General features: G+C 49.9%; 1 protein-coding gene across 1 annotated transcript in view; it reads left to right on the top strand.

The window, feature by feature from the left end:
• RNGTT (RNA guanylyltransferase and 5'-phosphatase) overlaps window positions 1–18,535 on the top strand; it is a 250,178-nt gene extending 231,643 nt beyond the window's left edge. Inside the window, exon 15 of the mRNA XM_030859487.3 lies at window positions 18,297–18,535. Coding sequence (XP_030715347.1) covers window positions 18,297–18,302 — 6 coding nt within the window. The 3' untranslated portion in view covers window positions 18,303–18,535. The remainder of the gene's footprint in view (window positions 1–18,296) is intronic.
• The last annotated feature ends 4,565 nt before the right edge of the window (window positions 18,536–23,100 follow it).

The raw sequence follows: 23,100 nt of genomic DNA, 5'->3' as shown, positions 1-23,100 counted from the left end.
CTGAAAGTTTATTCTTTCAGTTCTCTTTCGTCTTTTTCTGAAAAGAGGTTTAATGTGTGACTGTGGTGCTTTGAAATCAGTGGTGATTTTTCAGGCTGTTTGAAATTATTCACATGAATGGCTAAGCTTGCTGCTGGTAGAAAAACAGAGTTTTGTTGCGGAGGAAATCTTCAGGTTTGAAGCATCGCTGTGTGATTCGGTGTGACTTCCTTTTCAGAACTTGAATATTTATTCCATAGCAGTAAATGATTCAATCCAGGCAGCGGTCCTTTGATCCTCATATGCGCTGGAGGCTCTGGTGTGTGTAAATCTGAACTAGCTGTCAACTTGGCCCTTAGTAGCTTACAAAAGTGCATGTGTACGGCGAGGATGTGGAGAAAGGGAAACCTCGTGCACTGTTGGTGGGAATGTAAATTGGTGCGGTCACGGTGGAAAACAGTATGGAGGTTCCTCACAAAAACTAAAAATACAGCTACCATATGATCCAGTAATACCACTCCTGGGCATATATCTGGAAATAACAAAAAAACTAATTTGAAGAGATACATGCACCTCAGTGTTCACAGCAGCACTATTTACAGTAGCCAAGACATGGAAGCAACCTAAGTGTCCATCATCAGATGAATGGATAAAGAAGATGTGGCACATATATACAATGGAATATTACTCAGCCATAAAAAAGAAAGAAATAATGCCATTTGCAGCAACATGGATGGACTTGGAGGGTATTATGCTAAGTGAAATAAGTCAGCAGAGAAAGACAAATACTGTATGTTATCACTTATATGTGAAATCTTAAAAATAAATCAAATTAGTGAATGTGATGAAAAAGAAACAGACTCACAGATATAGAGAACTAGTGGTTACCAGTGGAGAGAGAGAAGGAGGGTAGGGAATTAAGAGGTACAAACTACTACATATAAAATAAATTAGCTACAAAGATATATTGTACAGCATGGGGAATATAGCCAATATTTTATAACGACTATAAATGGAGTACCTCCTTTAAAAATTGTGAATCACCCTGTTGTACACCTGAAACTTATATAATATTGTAAATCAACTATACCTCAATAAAGAAAATAATAAATATTATTTAAACAGTGAATGTGTGGGACTTCCCTTATGGTCCAAGTGGGTAAGACTCCACACTCCCAGTGCAGGGGGGCCCAGGTTCAATCCCTGATCGGGGAACTAGATCCCACATGCGGCAACTAAGAAGCCTGCATGCTGCAACTAAAAGATCCTGCATGCCACAACTAAGACCTGGTGCAGCCAAAGTCAATAAAATAAAATAAATAAATAAACATCGAATGTGTGTGAGGGCTGAGGGTCAGGGTGAGGATAGACAGCTAATATATATTGCACAGTTGAGTGATGATACCAGGCAGAAGAAGCGTGAGATATGAGGGTACGAATTGCTATGGAGGTTTGAGAGAGGCTGAAGAGGGTCTCTGGTTGGCTTTGGGAAACTGCTTCCTGGGAGAAAGGCCATACGCCAGAGCAAACACTGGTGAGAAATTTCTAGTGAGAGCAAACCACATCCAACCTGTGACTGAACCCTGACAGCAGCTCTGGGAGCAGTCATCGCCACTCGCGTTGCTCAGGGGAGTAGACTGGGGCTCAGAGAAGTGGAGTGACTTGCCCAAGGTCATGTGATCTGGAGCAGGGCCAGCTGGGCCTCGAGCCCTCATTCTCTTTCTCCACAAGGCCTTGTGGTACCATTCGACGTGGGTCTTCACGGCGGGGCATCTTCTGGTCACTTCAGATTTTGCTGGTGAACAGAGACACATTTTAGGGGGACTCAGGACTGCGCGAGCAAAGGCACGTGGCCGGAGACACTGAATTCCACAAGTTCAGGGCCAGGCTTGGAGCCAAGGGTGGACCTTAAAAAATAAAAGACACAGTTCTTTTCCTGGAACTTACCTCACGGTTGAGAAGATAAGGTACCCAGTAGGAAAACCCTGGAAAATGATTTGCGGCAACTGGTAAACAGAAAGAGGATTGACTCACATCTGTCACCAGCTCACCTAGTCCGTCCTGGCAGGAAGCAGTGCCTTCCCCCGAGAGGCCTGAGTTCTGATGCTACAGCAAACCCTGTCCCGAATACTAGCGCTGAGCAGATGGCTGGGCCCTGTCCTGTCTGTCCTTACAGAGGAGCCTCAGTCCGGCCAGCTGTCAGGCAGCGACCCACTCCCAGGAGCCTCCCCCACCTCTGCCCTGGGCCCACATCATACCCACCATTTCCAGGGCCCTGCTCACCCCTCCGGTGCCGCTGTGGGCATTAGAGAAACTGCTTTCCGGTAGAGCTTCCTAAGCAGAAAGCGCACCGGCTCTCAGCCCCGGCAGGCCACCAACAGCCCACCGTCGGGCTGGCCTGGTCCCCCCCCACTCTCAGCTCTCCCTGCAGCCAGCCCATACCCTGCAAACTGGCTCACTGTTTCAGCTGTCCTGGGAGAAGTGTTTTCCCAACACCCAGCCCTTCAACATCCCAGCTAAGAATTTGGATTGGACTGTGATTCCTAAAACTTCTAGCTCTGGTGACCACTCTGGAGAGAGCCTCTGGGGTGTTGGGGAAGGAAAGGTGGCCACCAAATAGATGGAAACCAGGAGCCAGCCCCCATTCGCCTGCAGCCTTGTTTCAGCTGCACCAAATCACAGTTCAGCCAGTCGGCCATAAGTCACCCCCCGGGTGAACGAACCTGCACAAGATCCATCCCCAACATTGTCCCTCAACACCCTCGACGAACGCTGCTCAGATCAATTATCAGAAGCAGACGAGATGCCCAAGAAAATATCAGGGATGTGCTCCAAGTCAGACAATCTCTTGGGGCAACCGGGGCTGTGGGTGATGTGTGTTCTAGAGAAAAGCAGCTCCTCCCAGCCTTCGCCCCAGAGGCCGCCTTCCTCCTTCACGCCACAGGCACATGTTGCTTTATTGGCAGAGACATTCCTGAGAAGTCAACAATTTGAATTTTGATAAAAACCGATCATGTATAATATGTTCATAATGTGTTCAGAGAGAACTCAATATTTAGCCCATCACAGTGAAGAAACTTCTCCTTGGAGGGACTTTTATGTCAACTCCTAAACCGGGATCTTAACCAGGAGGCTATAAATGAGCTCCAAAGATCCCTGCTTTCCAGGGAAATTATAGGCAAAATTTGTGTAGCTGTACATTATTTCCTGAAATGAGGGTCCAGAGATCCTGCCTAATTAATTCTCAAAGAGTTCTACAATCCAAGAAGCTCTGGGACCAGAAGCAGGCTGGGGACAAGTCTGGAGTTGGGGTGTTTGTGTGCACCAGTCCCAGCAGTCAGAACTGCCCCTTCCATGGACTACTGCCATGAAATAGTTCCGCACCGGTGACTCCCTTATTCTGGGCACGTAGCAAGTTGTCAGACCTGTTTGTGTGCATTTGTAAAGACGACAGAGAAGGAATCCTGGATACAAAGCTGACTTTGTCTCCTGTTTCCAAATGGAACGACCAAGCCACATGCATCACATAGGGTTACACCACGCAGCGCCCCTCTTGGACGTGAAGCTGATGTGTCTGTCAATACAAAGCTATAGCATGGCTAGTGTTACACTGCTGCCCCAGAGCCAGCCCGTGGTATGGGCTTCCTAGAAGGGCCCAGTCCAGGGTCGCGCTGTCCTGAGGAGTCTGTTTCGGGCTCCAGCTGCCCTGCCCACCTTGGCCCATCCTCTGAGGTTGGAGGTGCAGGGCCCCAGCCCTCTTTCTCCCTCCTTTTTTGCCTCTTCCATACAAGGATAGCATATTCAGCAAGGCTGGTCAGCATCTCTGCTGGACGTTGTCATTAAGTGCCGGTGAGTTGCTAGATTTTGGCATCACACTGGCTCCTGAAGGACTATTAACTGGGCAGCAGATGTTGAGGCCGATACTTTGATGGGCGGTAATGCGAAGGACGGGGGAAGTAGGTGATTTATTTATAGGTGTCCAAATACCTCCTCACTGGGATTTCAGAGTTATTGTTTCTTTGCCTTCCAGGCCAAGTGCTTGTTCATGAGCTTTGCCCAGTAAGTCACCACCCCAAGGGGTCAGGGAGTCCTAGATTCTTAGGGGTGAGTTATGGGGCCACAGCTGGCCTCCAACACCCAACCGTGAAGGTTGGGTTCAGTGTCATCCTGCACCTTTAAGATTTCCATTGCTGTCCCTTCCCATCCATCCCAAGAGGGAAGAGGTGAGCCTGACACACTGGCCACCGTGTCTGCAGTGACTTGTAAGGAAGTGCTCAGTCCTTACCACCCCACCTTCTACATGATGCAGATGCTGCCCAGGAAACTATCCTCAGAGAACAGTCTTGACAGAGATACCCAGGCTCCGCTGGTGTCTTTTAGACAACCCCACAACATAAAGCCTTTCCCTTGCCAACGCACATGCTATGATGTTTTTTTGGGTTTTTTTTTTTCGTGATTTCGGAGATTTAAAAATGTCAAAGAGATTCTGGCTGTAAATGTCCCCACAGCGATTTTGTCATTTTGTAGAGAAAAGAAAGCAAGCTTCCCGGCTCCCCCGTTCAGAATAGAGCAAGCTGCAGGACCCAGCCCCTCCTTTCACAAACCCTTCTTGCCGCACCCCCATCCTATTCATATTCTGATCTTCCACACACTTGAAAAGATGTTATTTCGAATGTTCCTACCAAAGAGAATATCTTCCTCGTGTTTTCAGAGCCTGCCTTCAAAGGACTTAATCTGCATCGGGGCCGCTGGCTGCAGATGTGAGTGATGGAAGCGACAGAATCATACACAATGTGGCGGAGCTGGGGGTGGGAGAGTGGGGAGAGGCAGGCTCAGGCTTCATCGGCCGGCCCCCTGCCTGCAACTCCAAAGCCACCAGGCGAGCCAGGGAGGCCGGCTGGTCCAAGGTGTCACAGCCCAGAGAGTGGAAGATCCCACCCTCCTGACTCGGGGCAGGGCTCTGGCCCCTGTACCACCCAGCCTCCCACAGCGGACTGTGCATTTACCTGGGCGGGGGGGCACAATAACACTGGGTACAAGAGCTCACTCAGGCTTTCCTAATTCAGTGCTCAAGGTCAAGCAATCAAGGTTAACACAAAGGTTTCCCTTGCGCGCAGCGGGTAGGAGTCGGTTTGCTGGCAAATTAATCAAATAACAAGAATTGATAGAGGACTTTAAAAAATAATCTGAGAGGGCTTCCCTGGTGGCGCAGTCGTTGAGAGTCCGCCTGCCGATGCAGGGGACATGGGTTCGTGCCCCGGTCCGGGAAGATCCCACGTGCCGCGGAGCGTCTGGGCCCGTGAGCCATGGCCGCTGAGCCTGCGCGTCCGGAGCCTGTGCTCCGCAGCGGGAGAGGCCACAACAGTGAGAGGCCCGCACCTCTCACCGTACCGCCAAAAAAAAAAAAAAAATCTGAGAAGCCTAACTCAGTCATTCTTTTGAAAGCATTTGTTGATGGTCTACTGTGTGTCAGTTGATGAGGGTAGCGACACACATCCCTGTTCTCAAGGAGGGAAGCAAACAAATGAACAGGCAAACACCATATGAGTGCTTAAATGCTACACGCGATAGTTAGGGGTGCCGAGGGAGGAGGTGGGTAGGGCACTAACATCGGACTTGGGGAGCCGGGGATCTTCGCCGTCTTCCCAGGGGACACTGTGTCGAAGCTGAGACCTGAAAGATGAAAGTGAAGAGGTGCTTTGGAAAAATCATGCTTAGCTGCAACATGGGAAATGGATGGGACTGCCGAGAAAGGAGGTGGGGAGACCGTGGGAAGGCACGGCAGACTCCCCTCTCCAACCTTCCACCCCTGCAGCACTGATGAGGCCTGACCCAGGGAGGGGGTGGGCGTGGAAGAAGAGGCAGCTGCCTTCCACATGAGTGGGATGGCCAGAGGAGGCAAGAGAGGTCATGAGGGGGCATGGGTTTCTGGGTCAGGGGACTGCCTGGGTGTATTATTCCCGAGGAGGTGAGCCTGCTGGGAAGGAGGAAGGAGGGCAAGGGAAAGACAAGGGCCGTGACCCAGGACTGGGCTTCTTAGAAGGGGCTGCAAGTGTAGGGAGGGAATAGAACTTGAGTCCAGTGTTAGACTAGTTCAAGATGCTTCTGGAATACAGAGAGGAGGGTCTGGCAGGCAGCTGGACACCTGGGAGGGGAGCACAGAGGGGGAGGCTAGGCTGGAGGTGAGGTCTGGGAGGTCCTCAAGTGGCTGGAGACTTTGAGGATTGCAGACTTTCCTATTTTGGCAGCATCCTTAACCATCGAGAATTTGGTGCTAATTACAGATACCAGCAGGCCTCCTTTGCATATTAATAACTAAAGGTACCAATTACAGATGAGCTTTATGTATTCATTAAAACAAGCCCAGGAGGCCTTTTTACCTAGAAAGGCTATGATAGCATTCAGTTTAATTACTGTGTGTGCACCTGGAAAAATTAACAGCTGTGTGTCTTGCATGCCCTTGTAGGAATCAGACGGCAGAGCAAGGGCTTTAGTGCATTTAAAACCAAAGAGGGGATTCGATTTTGCACCCTCAGAAAGCCAAGGCCTGTGTGTGGTTAAGAGTCATTTCCAGTGTACTTAAAGGGGGAATCCAAAATTATCCTAGTTTTTAGAAAAGTTTTGTATAGCTTCTTCTACCTGAGGAAGCGTCCCCAAATGGTCCCCAGGTGCTCTGAAGGCCAAGGGATTTTTCAGGCTGAGAGTGAGAAGAAGCCCCCGTGTGCCAGCTAGGCAGCCTCCTGGAGAGAAGTGTCTCCCACCTGAGCAGGAGAGGGAAGGTCCAGGAGGAAAGGCTCAGCAGAAAGGATCCTGCAGAAGGCTTGCTTTGTTCCAAGGTATGAAAGGAGGTTGGGGTTCAGCTGAAGGGGCTGGGGGTGAATCAGTTTGTTTGGGAAAACCAAACAAACTGGCAATGACTAACTCCAGGAAACCAAAGAGCAAAACAAAAGAAAACGTTGCTCTAGTTTACCAGGTGGCTCGGCTGTGCTGGAAACACTATGCTAGCCCCTGGTTTAGCTAAAAGTGTGACGTCGCTGTATTGAGGAAATGAGGACATGGAGAGGAGGCAAGAGTATGTAAATGGGAGGGATGGTGTTACCAACCAGGGTTCTTAATCAACAGAAATTGATAAGAGGCCAGACAAGACATTCAGGCAAGGCTTTACTGGGGTTCCTGCTGCAGCAGGGGCGTGAGCTGTTTCCTTATATGGGGTGAGGGCAGGGGTGTGTCCAGGGATCAGGCCGGAGGGGTGCTTAGGTGGTTTGCCCACCCCTTAGGTGGTGTTATGTGCGGGGGGCAGGCACAGTGTCCTGCTTTTGCTCCCGACCCCCTGCTTTTGCTCCCAGCTCTTCAGAAGTAGCAGTTGGTTTTTTTTGGTCTCTTTGTATCTTGTTGTCCATAATTTGTCCCAACTGTGCATGCGCATGCAAGCAGTTATTTTTAGTCTCTTGTAGTTTCTTTGTATAAGCACTGCAGCAAAGGGTCCCAGGTCCCAGGTCCCAGCCTATCTCAATGGCCCGGCCTTCCACGATGAATCTAAAACAGAAAAAAAAGAAAAAGCATTCTACCTATGCCATCTGCAGATGCAGAGGTAAAGAGCAGAAGAAGGAAGCTGTGGTATCTGAGGAATGAGAATTGGGAGGGAGGCAGAGGGGGCAGGGACAACTGTTTTCTATCACACACCTTGTGTCCATGTCTGGCTTTCCTAACCTATGTACATGCACTACTTTGATAAAAAATAAAAACACATTTTAAAGGGCCCCTGATCACATGGAAGGTGAGTCTGTTTTGCTTCCATTGCTAAGCAATGGCATGAACAACAACAAAAAATGTTGCCTTGAGTCTCCTCAGTTCTGCAAAGCAGAAATGTGGCAGCCGGGTATGTGACCGTCAAGGCCCAAGAACGCATCCTGGGGCAGAGTCAGCATGGGCGGCTCTGAAATGCAGTCCTGCTGTGGCACTCGCCGGTCTCAACATCTTCTGGGACTTCCCATCGTCTCTCTGGGAAAACCCCAATTCTGTGACATGGACCTTCAGGGCCTCTGTGATGTGGCCCCTGCCAACCTCTCCACTTCCTAACATCCTCCCCGCACCCGCAAATGAATTGTAACCCTGCAGTACACACACACACACACACACACACACACACACACACACACCACGCCCAGCTGTCCTACCCTCCGCAACCTGGGTGACCCCGTAACCCCTGCTCATCACCCTTGACATCCTAATTCAGACCTTTCCTTCTCCTGAGGCCTTTACTGACCCCTCCTCCCGTGGGCTCCCAGCACGCCCTGTGCTCATGTCTCTCGTTATCTAGAGCCCCCTTCTCCCCTCCCTCAGGAGCCCCTCGGGGCAGGAGCTGTGCCCGATCCCAGTCGCACAAATGAACACAACCACTCGAGGAACCATCTAAAGGCTGAGAGCAAACCCTCCCACATCCTCCTTTCCCTCCCTCTGTCCAGTCCACTCGACAACCAGGCCCCTGATCTCACCAAGAGCCTTCTCGACAACCAGGCCCTCCCTCCCCTGCAGGAAAGAGACAAACCCAGGGTCGACTGATGGAGAGAGGGTCAGAGGCATCTCAGAGAGGGTGGAGGGAAAGTTGAAATTGGGCTTCGTCACCATTTTTAAGCCCGGACACCAGCTGAAAGCAGACTCTGAAGGCCTGGCTGCGCGTCCCCTGCTCAGGGGTCTCACATGACATGGGCCCCTTATGCTCCCCGAGCCCTTCCGGGGACCCCGCAAGCCTTCCATCTCACCCGTCGTCGTGTCCGGCCTGGGGGACACGCCAGCGATGAGCTCTGTCTGCCCCAGCCCTGCCTGCGGCACCTGGGGAAAGCTTTGTCCTCTCCTCCGTCCGGCTGAGAGGGCCCACGCGGGGCACGGGTGGGGTCCCCAACTCCTCCCAGAGGGAACACGCGTCCCGGCCCTGCCTCAGCTTTCCGACAGGGACCGAGGCTTCCGAAGGGCAATCCGGCCAAGACGGGGGAAATCGTCAGCATCAGTTAACAGGCCCAGGAGAAAGGGGCCTAGAGGCCGTGTGACCACAGGAATAACTATAATGACGGCGAATGGTTTGTGAACCCCGACTTTGTGCCAGTCAAATGCCTTACACACATCATCCCATTATCCTGTCCACACCCTGTGGACAAGACACCATCATCATCTGGTACTCAGCAGCTATGGCCCGAGGCTCAGAGAGATCTTCCTTGATAGGTGAGGAGGGATGTCAGCCCAGGACTGTCTGACCTCAAAGAAAGACTCTGAACTTTTAACTTGGATGTTACGCTTCTATGGACCAGGGTAGCAAAGGAAGGGAGATGTAGGGAAGAGAAAAGAGGTGATAGCGTGGGTTTTTTTGTTTGTTTGTTTGTTTTGTTTTATTTTCAAGGTTAGGGGAAGCTCAGCACATTTTGGAGAATGAAATTATGAGGGAAATCTTGCTTTTGATCGGAGTGTGTCCCACCAACATCCCTACCCGCTATTCCTCCCAAACCCACAGCCAGCAGCCCAGATCCTCCAGGGGTTCTGGGGTCACTTTTCCTTCTTCGGTTCCAAAGTTAAATCAACTGTAAACAAGCAAGTGCTTTAAATAATGCTGCCTGAGGTGTGGCCGTAATCTGCACCCCGTCTAGACTTTCTAATGCCCCTGCAGGAGCATGCGGGGCTTAGCGTCTACGTTTTTGACCGACATTAAGCCCGCACTGGTCTAGGCTGACGGCTCTGGGTGCCTTCCGCAGTTAGTAATTTCAGATGTCGTGGGAGGGAGTTCTTGGTGGAAGAATCACACTTTCAATCCAAAATTAAAGCTCAATTTGGTCTAATTGTCCTTGATTTTATCAGTTGCATAAAATAGCTGATTCCACATGCAAAAATAAATAAATAGTTGCGCAGCTTCGAAATCCCTTCTTCTTGGGGACAGAACCCATCAAGTTCTCTGCCGTCTCTCCTGCTATTTTCATCCACCAAACAGTGCTGATCTTTCTCTATCCTTTTCTATTTTCTCTCCCTTCCCTGCGCTTCCCCCAGCCCTTACCAAAAACAGCAAAGCCTAGTGTCTCTCTGTGTGTGTCTATCTTCTCTGTCTGTGTCTTGTATAATTTTAGAACGGAAGTTCCTTAAGATCAAGAATAGTTCCTTCATGAGATGATGACACCCAGAAATCTGGCAATGCCTATTTAAGTGGTAACTTGGAATAAAGAAAATAATAAAAGTGGCCATTTATTTCTCTAGCAATAATTTGTTTGCAAAATCCAGCAACGGAGACCATATTTTGGGCTTGGAATAAAAAGGCAGAGAGACTGTCCCAGGCCTCTGGTGGGAGAATGCCTTTCAAGACCATCCAAAGAATTACCCTCAAGGCAGTGAGGTAATGGAAGATGCCCAGCCCCAGCGGCCAGCAGCACTGAGTTCTTGCCTGCCTCTGCTTCCAGGCAGCTGTGTGACTTTGGGCAAGTCCCTTTACCTCTCTGGTACTCAGGTTCCTACTCAGGAAAGTGAAGGGCCATGGTACGGTCTGAGGTGCATTCCAGTGGTGGTCCTAGTACCCTGGGGAAGGAGGAAGAGGGTTGGCAGTTGACCCAGAGGGCACGATGGAGATCCATCCATGGCAGTGGCAGGAGGGATAGAGAGAGAGGAACGTGAGAGTAATTTGCGAGGCGGAGTCAACACGGCCTGGTGCCAAATGGGTGCAGGGTGAGGAGGGAAGAGTCTGGACAGATGCTCTCATCTCTGCCTTGGGGACCCAAGAGTGTGTGGAGGATGTATTTCAAGATGGCCACGGGAGTGGAAGGTGTCAGATTTTGAATTACCTTCTGTACAGATTTTTTTAAATGCCCACCAATTCTTTAACACTATTCCATCTTGAATACGGACTTGCTTGAGTGACTAACTTCTAAGGAATACAGGGCAGTAGAGGTAGGTCCTAGGACAATTCAGCTTCTGGCCTGGCCTCCGCAGACCGCATGCCTGCCTCCAGGACTACCTGGGGGAAACTTCCTTGACGACAGAAACGCTTTACTGCACCGTCCCATAAAGTAGCCACCAGCCACAGGTAGCTACTGGGTAGCTGACAAGAGGGCATCATGACTAAAATACTGAATTAAAAAAAATTCTTGTTCCAAATTTTTTTATTGAAGTATAGTTGATTTGCAATGTTTTAGATGTACAGCTAAGTGATTCCGTTTTATATATATATTCTTTTTTTTTTTTTTTTTTTTTTTGCGGTACGTGGGCCTCTCACTGTTGTGGGCTCTCCCGTCGCGGAACACAGGCTCTGGACGCGCAGGCTCAGCGGCCATGGCTCACGGGTCCAGCTGCTCCGCGGCATGTGGGATCTTCCCGGACCGGGGCACGAACCCATGTCCCCTGCATCGGCAGGCGGACTCTCAACCACTGCGCCACCAGGGAAGCCCTATATATATATTCTTTTTCAGATTCTTTGAACTACAGAATTGAAAGTTTGTTAAGTTTAATTACTTTCAATGGGAATGTCCAGAGCCGCGTGTGCCTGGTGGCTCCCGTGGGTGGAACTGGACGGTGCAGGCAGAGCTGTGGCCCAGTGGATTGTTTTGCTTTCAGTCCAGCGTCTCCCACGGTGCCCAGAAGGTGTGAAGAGCAGGCTCTTGGCTCTGAGGGTCTGAGGAAGAACATACCACCCACCCTTTAAAAGGAAATGCCAGGGCTGGGGGGAAGCTCAGACAGCATCTGGACCAATCACTTCTTCGCAGGGGAGAATGCTGGGTCCAGCAGACCCCCCGAGGGGCTGGGAGTGTGGAGGGGCAGCCAGGGGCAGATTAATAGGGAAGATTAGCCCCGCGCTTACCATCCAGCAGATGCTGGAAAGAGGGAAGCATCTAGGACCAGCGCATAAGACAGAGTATAAGGTTGGAGAACTAATGAAAAGAGGAAGGAAAAGGAAACGTGTGGGAGCTCCTCCCAAGAAGGCCCCATGGGACTCAGTGGTCAGCCCCCAGGGGACACGAGCCCACCTTACCTGCCAGCTCAGAACCTGGAAGAAGTCTGGGGGAAGAGCTGATCTGAAGCCCGAAGAGCTCCCTGGTGAGCTGGGGAGAGGAGAGTGGGCCCTGTCCAGAGTCCCTGCCGTCCAGTTCTTTCCTACACGGCTCCGTTTCCATCAGGGGTCCTGCTGGCTGATGCCCCAGACCTCAGGTTGGTGGCCTGGAAGCAGGTCCCAGACCCCAGCTCGGCTCCCACGCACTGGGAAGCCCAGCAGGATCCAGGGTCTGAGAAGTGAGCAGGGATGCTGCCCAGTGGCTGGGAAGGGACTCGGCCTGGCACGCTGTTCTAACACCCGAGTTCTGTCCCTGCTGGGATTGGAAGAGATGCTTCAGGGCCAGTAAACAGATTTTTTTTTTTATTCTGACAAATCACTTTAAAAATAAGAATAGGGCAGTGATAGTTGGTTGATTTTGGCCTTGAAACTGAATAGCTCTGTGTCTTTATTCAGCTGAGGTCCTTTTCCTATTACTATCTTTCTTTCTTGAGAGAGACCATGTTCTTGCTAAGGTAGAGACACAGATGTCACAGTGTGGTCAAGGATGCTCCAAGTCATGGTTGTCACTTGTGCATTGGTCATCAGGGCCAGGGCCAGGGAGGAACTAGACTTTCCTACAGGACACTAAAGACAGGAAGGCTAGTAGGTTCCCCCCACCGCTCACTGGGCAGGGGCTTCAGGGGGCCATTGAGCCTGCTGTGGTTCTCTTTTTACCTCACCCACCCATCCACTCACCCACCCATCCAACTACCCATCCACCCACCCATCTATCCACTCATCCATCCATCCACTCACCCACGCACCCACCATCTATCCATCCTTTCATCCATTCATCCATCCATCCATCCACCCACCCACCATCTCTCCATCCTTTCATCCATTCACCCACCCACCATCTATCCATCCTTTCATCCATTCATCCATCCATCCACCCACCCACCCAGCTATCCATCCATCCATCTACCCATCCATCCCTCCATCCATCCACTCACCCACTCACACATCTATCCATTTTGAGTAAAACTTCTCCAGTACCCTGAGTTCAAGCCTTCACCTGTAGGGATATAATCACCAAACATCACACAAGAAGTTCATTTTGCAGCTTATGTAGGCCAACTACATTTCTTTCACCGATGAGTGTGTCTGTACTTTTACGCTTACTGCCTAACCCTCAGAAAAACATGCTAAGGCCATGAAATTGATGACGGGAAGGGGAGAGGCATCAGGAGTGTATGAGAGGATCGTGAACCCCTCCTAAGGTAACTAAAACAGGAAGTGCGCCCACATATTTTACACGGAGTTTGGGTTCCTTTGGGGTTTGGCTCAGGAAAAGGCCATTTTCTGCCCTTCTACTCCAAGCAGGTTTTGCTGTCTGTGGCAGGAGCAGGAAGCCCTTTTGGGAAGCAGGCAGGGGATGAAGGGGCACGTGTGTGACACGCAATCACCCCAAGCTTCACCCCTGCCCGGGGCCACACAGACGTGGATGGAGCCTGGGGAAGGGTGAAGCAGGCGGGTGTGCTCTGCCTGGCACCCGCCCAGATCCAGCTTTCACTCTCACCAGGCGCCGAAACTGGTTCTCACGTTCCTGAGAATGTTGGTCCGTTTACTCCTGTTCTGTTGCTCAGCAGCCAGACAGCGTGTGGTCTGAAATAACAAAACTGTACAAACGGTTCGGTCTCGAAGGAAACGCCTCGCCTAAGACATAATCTCAACGTGCCAGCTGTGGGCTGATCATTTTCCACACCCAAAACACACTGAACATGTTGGCTTTTAAGACACATAAACAGTGGGAATGCGGATCCACTTGCTCAGGCAGAAAGAGAAGGAGAGAAACCACCTCTCCTTTGAATGGCAATTCAGGCTGCTCAGCAGCTGCCCTGCGTTTTCTCTGCAGAGTTTGCCTGGCTGCTCGGGAAGGCGGCTGTGCTTTGTCAGAAGGGCTGGTCTCTGGAAGACTGGGCATCTTTACCCAGCCTCCCCGGAGAGCCGGCTTTGCGGTGATGATGAGCTCCTGGGCTGAGTGGTTCAAGCCAGTCTCCTCCCTACAAATCTGCAGGGAATCGGTTCCTCCTGTAACTTTCTCTGCTCTTGTTATTCGGTTTTGCTCGCTGCCTTTTCAGCTTGTTCGTTGTTTGCATATACAAATGCGACTGATTTTTGTGTGTTGCCTTTGCATCCTGCTACTTTGATGAATTCATTTATTCGTTCTGACAGTGTGTGTGTGTGTGTGTGTGTGTGTGTGTGTGTGGAATCTTTATAGGGTTTTCTACATAAAAATCATATTATCTGCAAACAGAGATAATTTTACTTTCTACGTTCCAGTTTAGATGACTTTTATTTCTTTTTATTGCCTAATGTCTGGCTAGGACTTCTAGTACTATGTTGAATCAAAGTGGTGTAAGTGGGCATATATTTGCAGAATCATATATCTGACAAAGAACTTACAGTTCAGAATATATCAAGAACTTGTTAACCTTGACAGTAAAGCAATGTATAGATCTTCCTCAACTTATGATTGGGTTACATCCAAATAAACCCATCACAAGTTGAAAATATCGTTAAGACAAAAATGCATTTAATACACCTAACCCACTTAACCTCATAGCTTAGCCTCACCTACCTTAAATGTGCTCAGAACACTTACCTTAGCCTCCAGTTGGGCAAAATCACCTAATGCAAAGCCTATTTTACAATAAAGTGTTGACTATCTCATGTAACTTATTGAGTAATTTCCCGAAAGTGAAAACACAATGGTTGTGTGGGTACGGAATGGTTGTTAAGTGTATGGGGTGTTTACCCTGGTGATCGTGCGGCTGACAGGGAGTGGCTGCCTCTGTCCAGCATCAGGAGACAGTATATGTTATCATGCGATTCCGTTCGTGTTAGGATTCCTATTCATCCTGCGTGAAACTTTTAGGAGTTAAGCTATTTTAAGCTATGTTATGTGGTTCAAAAGAGTCACAGCGGTCAAGGTAAACTTCCACATTAGTTGTTTTGAAATGTCCAGTGTAGGACCGCGAGTGTCTCAGAGGGATAAATGAAGAGTGTTACTTTACATAAGATATTTGTTTGGCAACATAAGTCAGAGGAAAGGAAGGAGTGACTTAGAGAGACAAGACCCCAGGGGTGTAACCCTACACCGTACTGGCAGACTCCTTAAAAAGAGTCCACGGAGTTGAGCTCTTCACGGGAGGACCCGACTCCACGCTGCTGAGAGATGTTCCAGATGGACCCGCCCGAGTTCCTGTTGGAGCCGAGGGAAGGACCAGAGACCGCTGCCTGTGCTGAGGTGCCTCCTTTCGGGACTTCTCCTTGGAGCGGTCGGTGCATTACCCCTTTCTATTTTCTCTACTTTGACTAACCTGTGCTGCGTGTTAATTGTGTGTAAGAAACGGAGTGATCTGTGAATTGAAGACTGGCTACGGTTTGTGTATCTCCAATCCCGCCATTCTTACCTGGTCCCACCACGGGGCTTTGTGACAGACAGCATCGTACTGCCTGTCCCTAGCCTGGGAAAAGACCAAAATTCAAACTCGTGAGTACAATTCCCACTGAACATGTGTCACTTTCACCCCGTTGTAAACTCAAAAAATCTTAGGTTGAGCCATCCTGAGTTAGGGACTGTCTGCAATTAGAAAGTGGGCAGAAGACTTGAATGCCATTTCTCCAGATAGAACATGTGAATGGCAAATAAGCATCTGTAAAGACGTTCACCATTGTTAGCCATTAGAGAATTACAAATTAAACCATGAGGAGATACTGTTACACACGAGGTAGAATGGCTAAAATTAAAAATATTGACAATACCAATTGTTGGAAAGGATGGGAATCAACTGAAACTCTCACACGTTGCTTAGTGGGATATAAAATGGTGAGGCCACTCTGGAAAACCATTTTCTTGTGAAGTTAAACATATACTTACCATGTGACCCAGCAATCACACTCCTGGGTATCTATCCTAGATAAATGAAAGCTTATCAAACACAAACACCTATGCACAAATGTTTATAGTAGTACACGAATATTTATAGCAACCTTGTTTGTAACAGACAAAAACTGGAAACAGACGTTCTTTAATGGTAAGTGATTAAACAAACTGTGGTACATTCATGCCATGGATCTCCTTAGCAGTAAAAAAAAGGGATGAAACTATTGATACATGCAACCACTTGGCTGGATCTTGAGGGCGTTATCCTCAGTGAAAAAAGAACCCTAAAGTGTTTACAAATTATATGACTTAGTTTATATTACATTTTTAAAATTACAAAATTATGGTAATGGAGAACAGATCAGTGAGTGCCAGGGGGAGGGCCCTAAAAGGATAGGCAAAGGGTTTTCACTCTGGGGACAGAACACCTCCGTACCCTGAATAGGATAGTGTTTACATGAGTATAGCCATGTGCTAACTTGGTGAAATCTGAATACGGTCTGTAGTTTTAGTTAATAATATTGTACTAATATCCTTTTCCTGGTTTTAAAAATGTGCTCTGGTGACTTCCCTGGTGGTCCAGTGGCTAAGGCTCCGAGCTCCCAATGCAGGGGGCCTGGGTTTGATCCCTGGTCAGGGAACTAGATCCCATGTGCCGCAACTAAAGCTTCTGCATGCCGCCACTAAATATCCCGCATGCTGCAACTGGGACCGGTGCAGCCAAATAAATAAAATAAATATTAAAAAAAAATAACGTGCTCTGGTTGTGTAAGATGTTATAATTTGAGGAACCTGGGTGAAGGGTACCAACGAACTCTCTACTATTTTTGCAACTTCTTGTGAGTCTAACATTATTTCAAAATAAAAAGCAAAAAACAAAAGACCGAACAGGCACGCTTTCTGAGCATTGCTCTGCAAATAAACATGCAGCGTCCCTGGTTTAGCTTGGAACTCAGGGCTGAAGGACCCTCTCCCGCCTCTCTTTCCTTTGGGCCATCAAATTTACCCAATTTCTGGAAGAACATTGTGAGAGCAGTTCAAACAAACACAGTCGTGCTCAAAAAATATGTGTGTGAGAAGTGGAGGATCCCTTTCAGGTGCTGTAGCATCTTTAACTTGCTTCTTCCAGCTGCTGCTCTCGTGGACGTTATTGAAGACCAATGTATGGGACTTGATGCCTAATTTTTTAAAATAAATTTATTTATTTACTTTTGGCTGTGTTGGGTCTCCGTTGCCGCGAGGGGGCTTTCTCTAGTTGCGGCGAGCTGGGGCTACTCTTCGTTGCGGTGCGCGGGCTTCTCATTGCTGTGGCTTCTCTTGTTGCAGAGCACTGGCCCTGGGCACGCCCGCTTCAGTAGTTGTGGCACGCGGGCTCAGTAGTTGTGGCTCGAGGGCTCTAGAGTGCAAGCTCAGTAGTTGTGGCGCACGGGCTTAGTTGCTCTGTGGCATGTGGGATCTTCCCAGCCCAGGGCTCGAACCCGTGTCCCCTGCATTGGTAGGCAGATTCTTAACCACTGTGCCACCAGGGAAGTGCTTGGTGCTTACGCCTACTTTTGACCAATTAGTGTATATTCGCCAAACACAAAGTTTGTGCAAAAAAATGTTATTTATGTATTATTTTGGCACCTATATGTGTTTAAACACCAACAGATGTTAAGGCTGTGCTCAGGAGGGTATAGGGACCAGGAAAAAACCCCAGGCTCAGAATCCAGGGCAACTTGCTCTATGTGTCCCCTTGCTGCCCTGGACACTCTCCCCTGTGTGCTCGAATAGATGCTGTCACATTTGCTCGGGTTTTTTATATGTGTCCCTCGTCAGTGGGGCAAAGATCCTGCCTTCTGGAAGTCTGCATCCAAGCCACTATTAACATCTGCCGTCAGGACTAGGTCCTGTGATGGTCACTAGATTTCCGTCCCAGCTGGCGTCATCACAACTGCCTTTGAGATGCTGCTTAGACGGGATCCCCCCAGACTGTCTGGTTACCCAGTCTGGGTGTTACCGTCTCAACCACAGAACCTCACAGGAAGACCTGTCAAACGGTAAAGCAAAACCGAGATGCAGCCTATGGTGGCAGAGGCTGCTAACGCCAGCCCCAATCCCTTCTCCTCTTCTTCCTTTGTAGAGGCAGCCCAGCCCTATTGACTGTGGGAGGTGGCAATGTGCTCAACTAATAGACCACGTTTCCCAGCTTCCTGTTTATCTAGGTGTGGCCACGTGACTAGGTTTTAGCCAGTGAGATATACAGAGATGTTATTGGGTGGGAATTCTGAGAAAACTTACAAAATAGGCAATTGTGAAGTGCCTTTTTTTCCCCCCTTTTTTAAAAAAATATCCCTTCCCTCTTTCTTCTGCCTCCTACCTGGAATCCAGATGTGATAGTTGGTGTTCCAGCATCAATCTCTGCTCATGAGGTGACCTTCAGGATGAAAGCCAGCGGCTAAAGATACAGAACCATGCATTTGCAGCACATGGATGGACCTAGAGGCGATCACACTGAGTGAAGTAAGTCAGGCAGAGAAAGACAAACGTCATATGACATCACTCACATGTGGAATCTAAAAAAATAACACAGATCAACTTATTTACTAAACAGACTCACAGACACAGAAAACAAATTTATGGTTACCAAGGGGGGAAGGGGAGGGGGAGGGATAAATTAGGAGTATGGGAGTAATGGATACACACTACTATATATAAAATAAACACTAAGGATTTACTTATAGCACAGGGAACTATATTCAATATTTTGTAATATCCTATAATGGAAAAGAATCTGAAGCTGTACACCTGAAACTAACACCATATTGTAAATCAACCTATAGTTTAATTTTAAAAAAAGACACAGAAGCAAGAAATGGAAGGAGCCTTGGTTTCTGATGCACATTGCCATGCCAGCCCTGGACTGCCATCTGTGAATTTTAACTTGAGAGAAAAATAAACTTCTTGTCTTTGCTCTTACTAGTTGTCATACACAATTCCTAAAAGATACACTCCTGGGTGAGGTCTTGCCCTGGCCTATGAGCCTTGGGACCTATTACAAAAGGGGACGAAGTCGCTGTGGCAGGGTCCCTGTCCTCAGTGAACATGTGCTGATTTCAAGGGAACAGGTGCTGACGTGTTTGAAGAGCAAAGTTAGGAAGCGTAACTGAGAGGAGTGTGGAGCAGAGGGAGAGGATAGACTTTGCCTTGAGAAGGATGAGGGCGTGAGGACTGACTGTGCGTGAACTCTAGGCCGTACTTTTGGCATCCGTGGGCATGGGGGCACCTGCTTCTCCACCCCAAGGCTTTCTCAGTCACTCCCTCCGCCTAATAGGTCCTGGGTACGGAGCTCCTATGACACCCTCCAGACCCAGCCCGCGGGGAAGGCATCTCTGGCCCCCGTGAAATGAAACGTGCGAGCAGGGCCGCCGCGATAGGACTCCTTGAAGGACAAATCTTTGGTGACTCACTGCTTGATTTCCTGAGGCACTCGCAGGGAAGACGCATTAGACAGCAGCCGGCTTTTTGCCTGATGTTAAGCCCAGGCTCTGATTTTAAAGAGAAATGGGATGTGCAGGGAGGGGAGAATCAAATGCATTGGGGGCTAGGGGTTTACAGGTGAACGTGCAAGGCTGAGGACAGCTCGAGGCGGAGGAGGACGTGTGTGTAGGTGGCAAAGTCTGTGTCCAGATCTCTGTGCCAGGAGACAATGAGAAGAAAGCAGCTCTTCTCTTGCTGGGTGTCATCATGGCTCTGACTGGTGACACGTCCATGGAACGCGTCCTTCTCCCTGCCAGGCTCATTTGCCCCCTTGCCCTTGGGCCCCTGCCCTCTGCTCTAATGGGGCAACCACAGTGGACTTGCTTCTGGCCGTGATGAGTTTTATGGCTTCCGAATACAGTAAAGTTTGGCTTGTTTCTGCAAGAAATGACATATTATCTCCTTCCTCTCGCCCTCCCCTGCCCCCTCGGCAGTTGGCTTTATTTTACAGTTTAGTCTTGTTGGGGCCATCACACCCCAGGGCGGCCGGGGGTGGGCAGCGAGCCGATCTGGCCCGGGCCTTGCTGGTACTAATACAACTGGAAGGCACAATTATGCTCCCCTTTCGCTTGAGATAGGAATTTAAATTAAACCTCATTTAGCCGGGCGCTGCTTTTGATTTATCGGCAGATGCCTCTCGCCGTTTGAGCCTTGTTAAATTGCTAGCAAACACTTCACTGACCAGCTGTTCCTATTAAGCAGAAAGTGCACTGCGGAGCGGGGTCAATCCCCTTGCACTTTGAATGGTCCTTAGATGTCATCCCTGTGCAGCGGCCACAGGGAGGGGATTGCCCCCTGCCCCCTGGGAGCCGGCTGGTTAATGGCAGGGAGGGAATCTTATGCTATGGGTGGAGAGAGAACGGGGCTGGCTGCCCCGGTCAGGGAAAGGATGCTCTGTTCTGCATGCACCGGTCCCGCCCAACTAGACTTGGGATGAAGGCAGAGGCCTGATGCCCAGCCCCACAGGTGGGTACCTGCCCTGTGGATAATGAGCCCAGCACACGTAGAACACTCTCCCTGACTGCCAGCGGAGGATGTGGCTTTGCTGAGCCAGAGTTAGCCTAGCAAAGCCCAGGCAGAGGTGCCGCTTATTGTGTGTTACCCATGTGTTCCCCAGAGGAAGGGGGGTGCATGCGCTCTCATCAACTGACTCACAGTCATTCCTGCGACATGTACTGAGCGTCCCTTTGGTGAGAAGCCCAGGGCTGTCCACCTGCCTTTGCTGCATCTTTGCGTGATTACGAGAGCGTCTGTATCCTCCCGCTGAGCACAGCCCTGGGCAGGGCTGGGGCCCGGCACGCAACCTTTGTGCGCAGCTCCACCTCCACTCCCGGCCTCTGGGGAGCGCCTTCGTGCAGTGCGGGAGCCGCACTACTGCGCAGGGACCCCCGTCAGTCCCCGCTAGCACGGAGGGAGCTTGGCTGGCTGCCTAGCTTTTTACCTCCACAATACACTTTCCCCACTCCCCAGTGGGCCCTCATGCCCGCCTATCTCCTGCCCTCACTCCCTCTCTTTCCCCAGACCGGAGCCCCCTGCTTCCCCACCACTCCCCACCCAGGTCGTGAGCAGCCCCTTCCCTGGGAGCTGAGTACAGATCGGAGTGGCCCTTGGGAGCCTGGAATGAGGCCACCCAATACTGAGCTTAGGGCCTGGCCCTTGGATCAGGGCTGTGTGGGGCCAGGGAAGCCCTGCTTCTGAGTGCTTGGTGGCGAGGACGGTGGTGGTCCCAACGCATGGACCCAGTGAGACCCAGAAATCACAGGCTCCACCACTGTCCTTACCTGAGATTCTTGTTTCAGGCAGCAGAGGCGTTGCCGTGGTTTTAGAAATTTCAGTAAAATGTCTCAAAGGTCAGATCCTGAGAATGCAGGGAGATCCTTCCCCTCTCTGAGCTCAGCCTAGGACCCCTCACCCGGCAGCTGCGGACCCACGAGCCAGGGCCAGGTCTGGTTGGAACGGCATGGGGGGTTTTTAATATGACTTGGAGTCCGGCCACATCCTGGCCCTGGTCTCAGAGAGAAACTCCACAAAGATTCTTGAAGACCTAATAGCAAAGTATCTCCTCCCATCCCCTCCCTTTCCTGTGCCCTCACAATGAACAGACAAGCAACATAAAACAAAGCCCGGGCCAGGGGGCTCCTGGATGTAACCTGTCCAGAGACAGCGTTATCTTCCCCGATCTCATGGTCAGCCCTTCAAGGAGGGAGGGCGTTGGTCTGTGAGAAAACCCCAGGCTCCTGCACTCATTCCCGTTTCAACACTGCATCTCCTCATATCTACGCTGCTTTCCTGAGATGCCACAGGAAGTCACATGCAGTGGTCCAGGGGTGTGGGAGGAGGTGTGTTCTCGGGCTGCTCTGATGATGCTCAAAATTTTACTGACCATTTCGGTGCCTGCAACAGGCAGCCCTGGTATTTCCAAAGAAAAACTACTCCTTCCCTTGAGGGATCTGTTCATTCAGTGCAAGCCTTATTTTCCACCTCGGTAAGGGTGTTTATTGTTGTTTTATTTTTTTCTGCTTTGTGAATGATGTCTTTTTCAAAGATGTTGGTTTTTTTTTTTTTTTTGCGGTATGCAGGCCTCTCACCACTGTGGCCTCTCCCGCCGCGGAGCACAGGCTCCGGACGCGCAGGCCCAGCGGCCATGGCTCACGGCCCCAGCCGCTACGCGGCATGTGGGATCCTCCTGGACCGGGGCACAAACCCGTGTCCCCTGCATCAGCAGGCGGACTCTCAAACACTGCGCCACCAGGGAAGCCCAAGATGTCGGTATTTTTTGCTCCCTTCCCCTGCTGAGGGGCACTGGGCAGCTCAGCCCATACACACCCTGACCTTGCTCAAAGCAATCCCCTGCTAGTCTGGTTTGGGTGATTTTCTCTGAGTGCAGTTCCCGGCATTTTCCCTCCTAAAACTCATCTGCCATTTTGCTGTCCACTCACGGCCTTGAAATACTTCCTGCAATTTGGTCCCTTTTGCGCCACGATTCCTTGCAGACTTTGAGATTTTGTCCCCACTTTCAGCCTTGTTACAAATAGCTAAGTGTGTTCTCATCTGAGAGTCAGGCTGCCTGTCTGCATCCTGTAGGCTCCATTAGCTGTACTTTTCTTTGTTTTCCATTGGCTCTAAAAAAAAAAAAAATAATAATAATGTTTGTTCCTTAGGCACAGGGGAGGGAGGGACAGAGTTTCAGCCTCCTGCCTGCCCCCCATCTTCACACACACCGGGTCCAGCTTTGCCCCACTTTCAGGAGGCAGCACGAGACAGCAGATGGGTTAGGGACCGTGGAGTCAGACCTGGGTTGACTCTCAGCCCCTTTCTAGCTATGTTACCTTGGGCAACTTAATTAACCCTCTGAGCCTCAGTTTCTTGGTATGAGATGGGGATAAAAATCTCTGCTTCATAGGACACTCAAAGAACACAGGATGGAGCCCTTTGATGGCCAGGGGTGAGGGATGGGTAGTTTACTTCCCAGGTGCCCTGGCCTCCCTTTGCTTCTGTCTTCATACTAAAATCCAGAGAAACTCTTAAAAATGTAGTTTTAAAAGGTGAGCTGCTTGTTCACCCATGTCCATAGCAGCATTATGAACAACAGACAAAAGGTGGAAGCAACCCAAGTGTCCACTGACAGATGAGTGGATAAACAAGGTGTGGTATA

This window comes from Globicephala melas, chromosome 14, assembly GCF_963455315.2.
Source record: "Globicephala melas chromosome 14, mGloMel1.2, whole genome shotgun sequence".
NCBI lineage: Eukaryota > Metazoa > Chordata > Mammalia > Artiodactyla > Delphinidae > Globicephala > Globicephala melas.
This window is presented reverse-complemented; position numbering and strand designations above follow the sequence as displayed.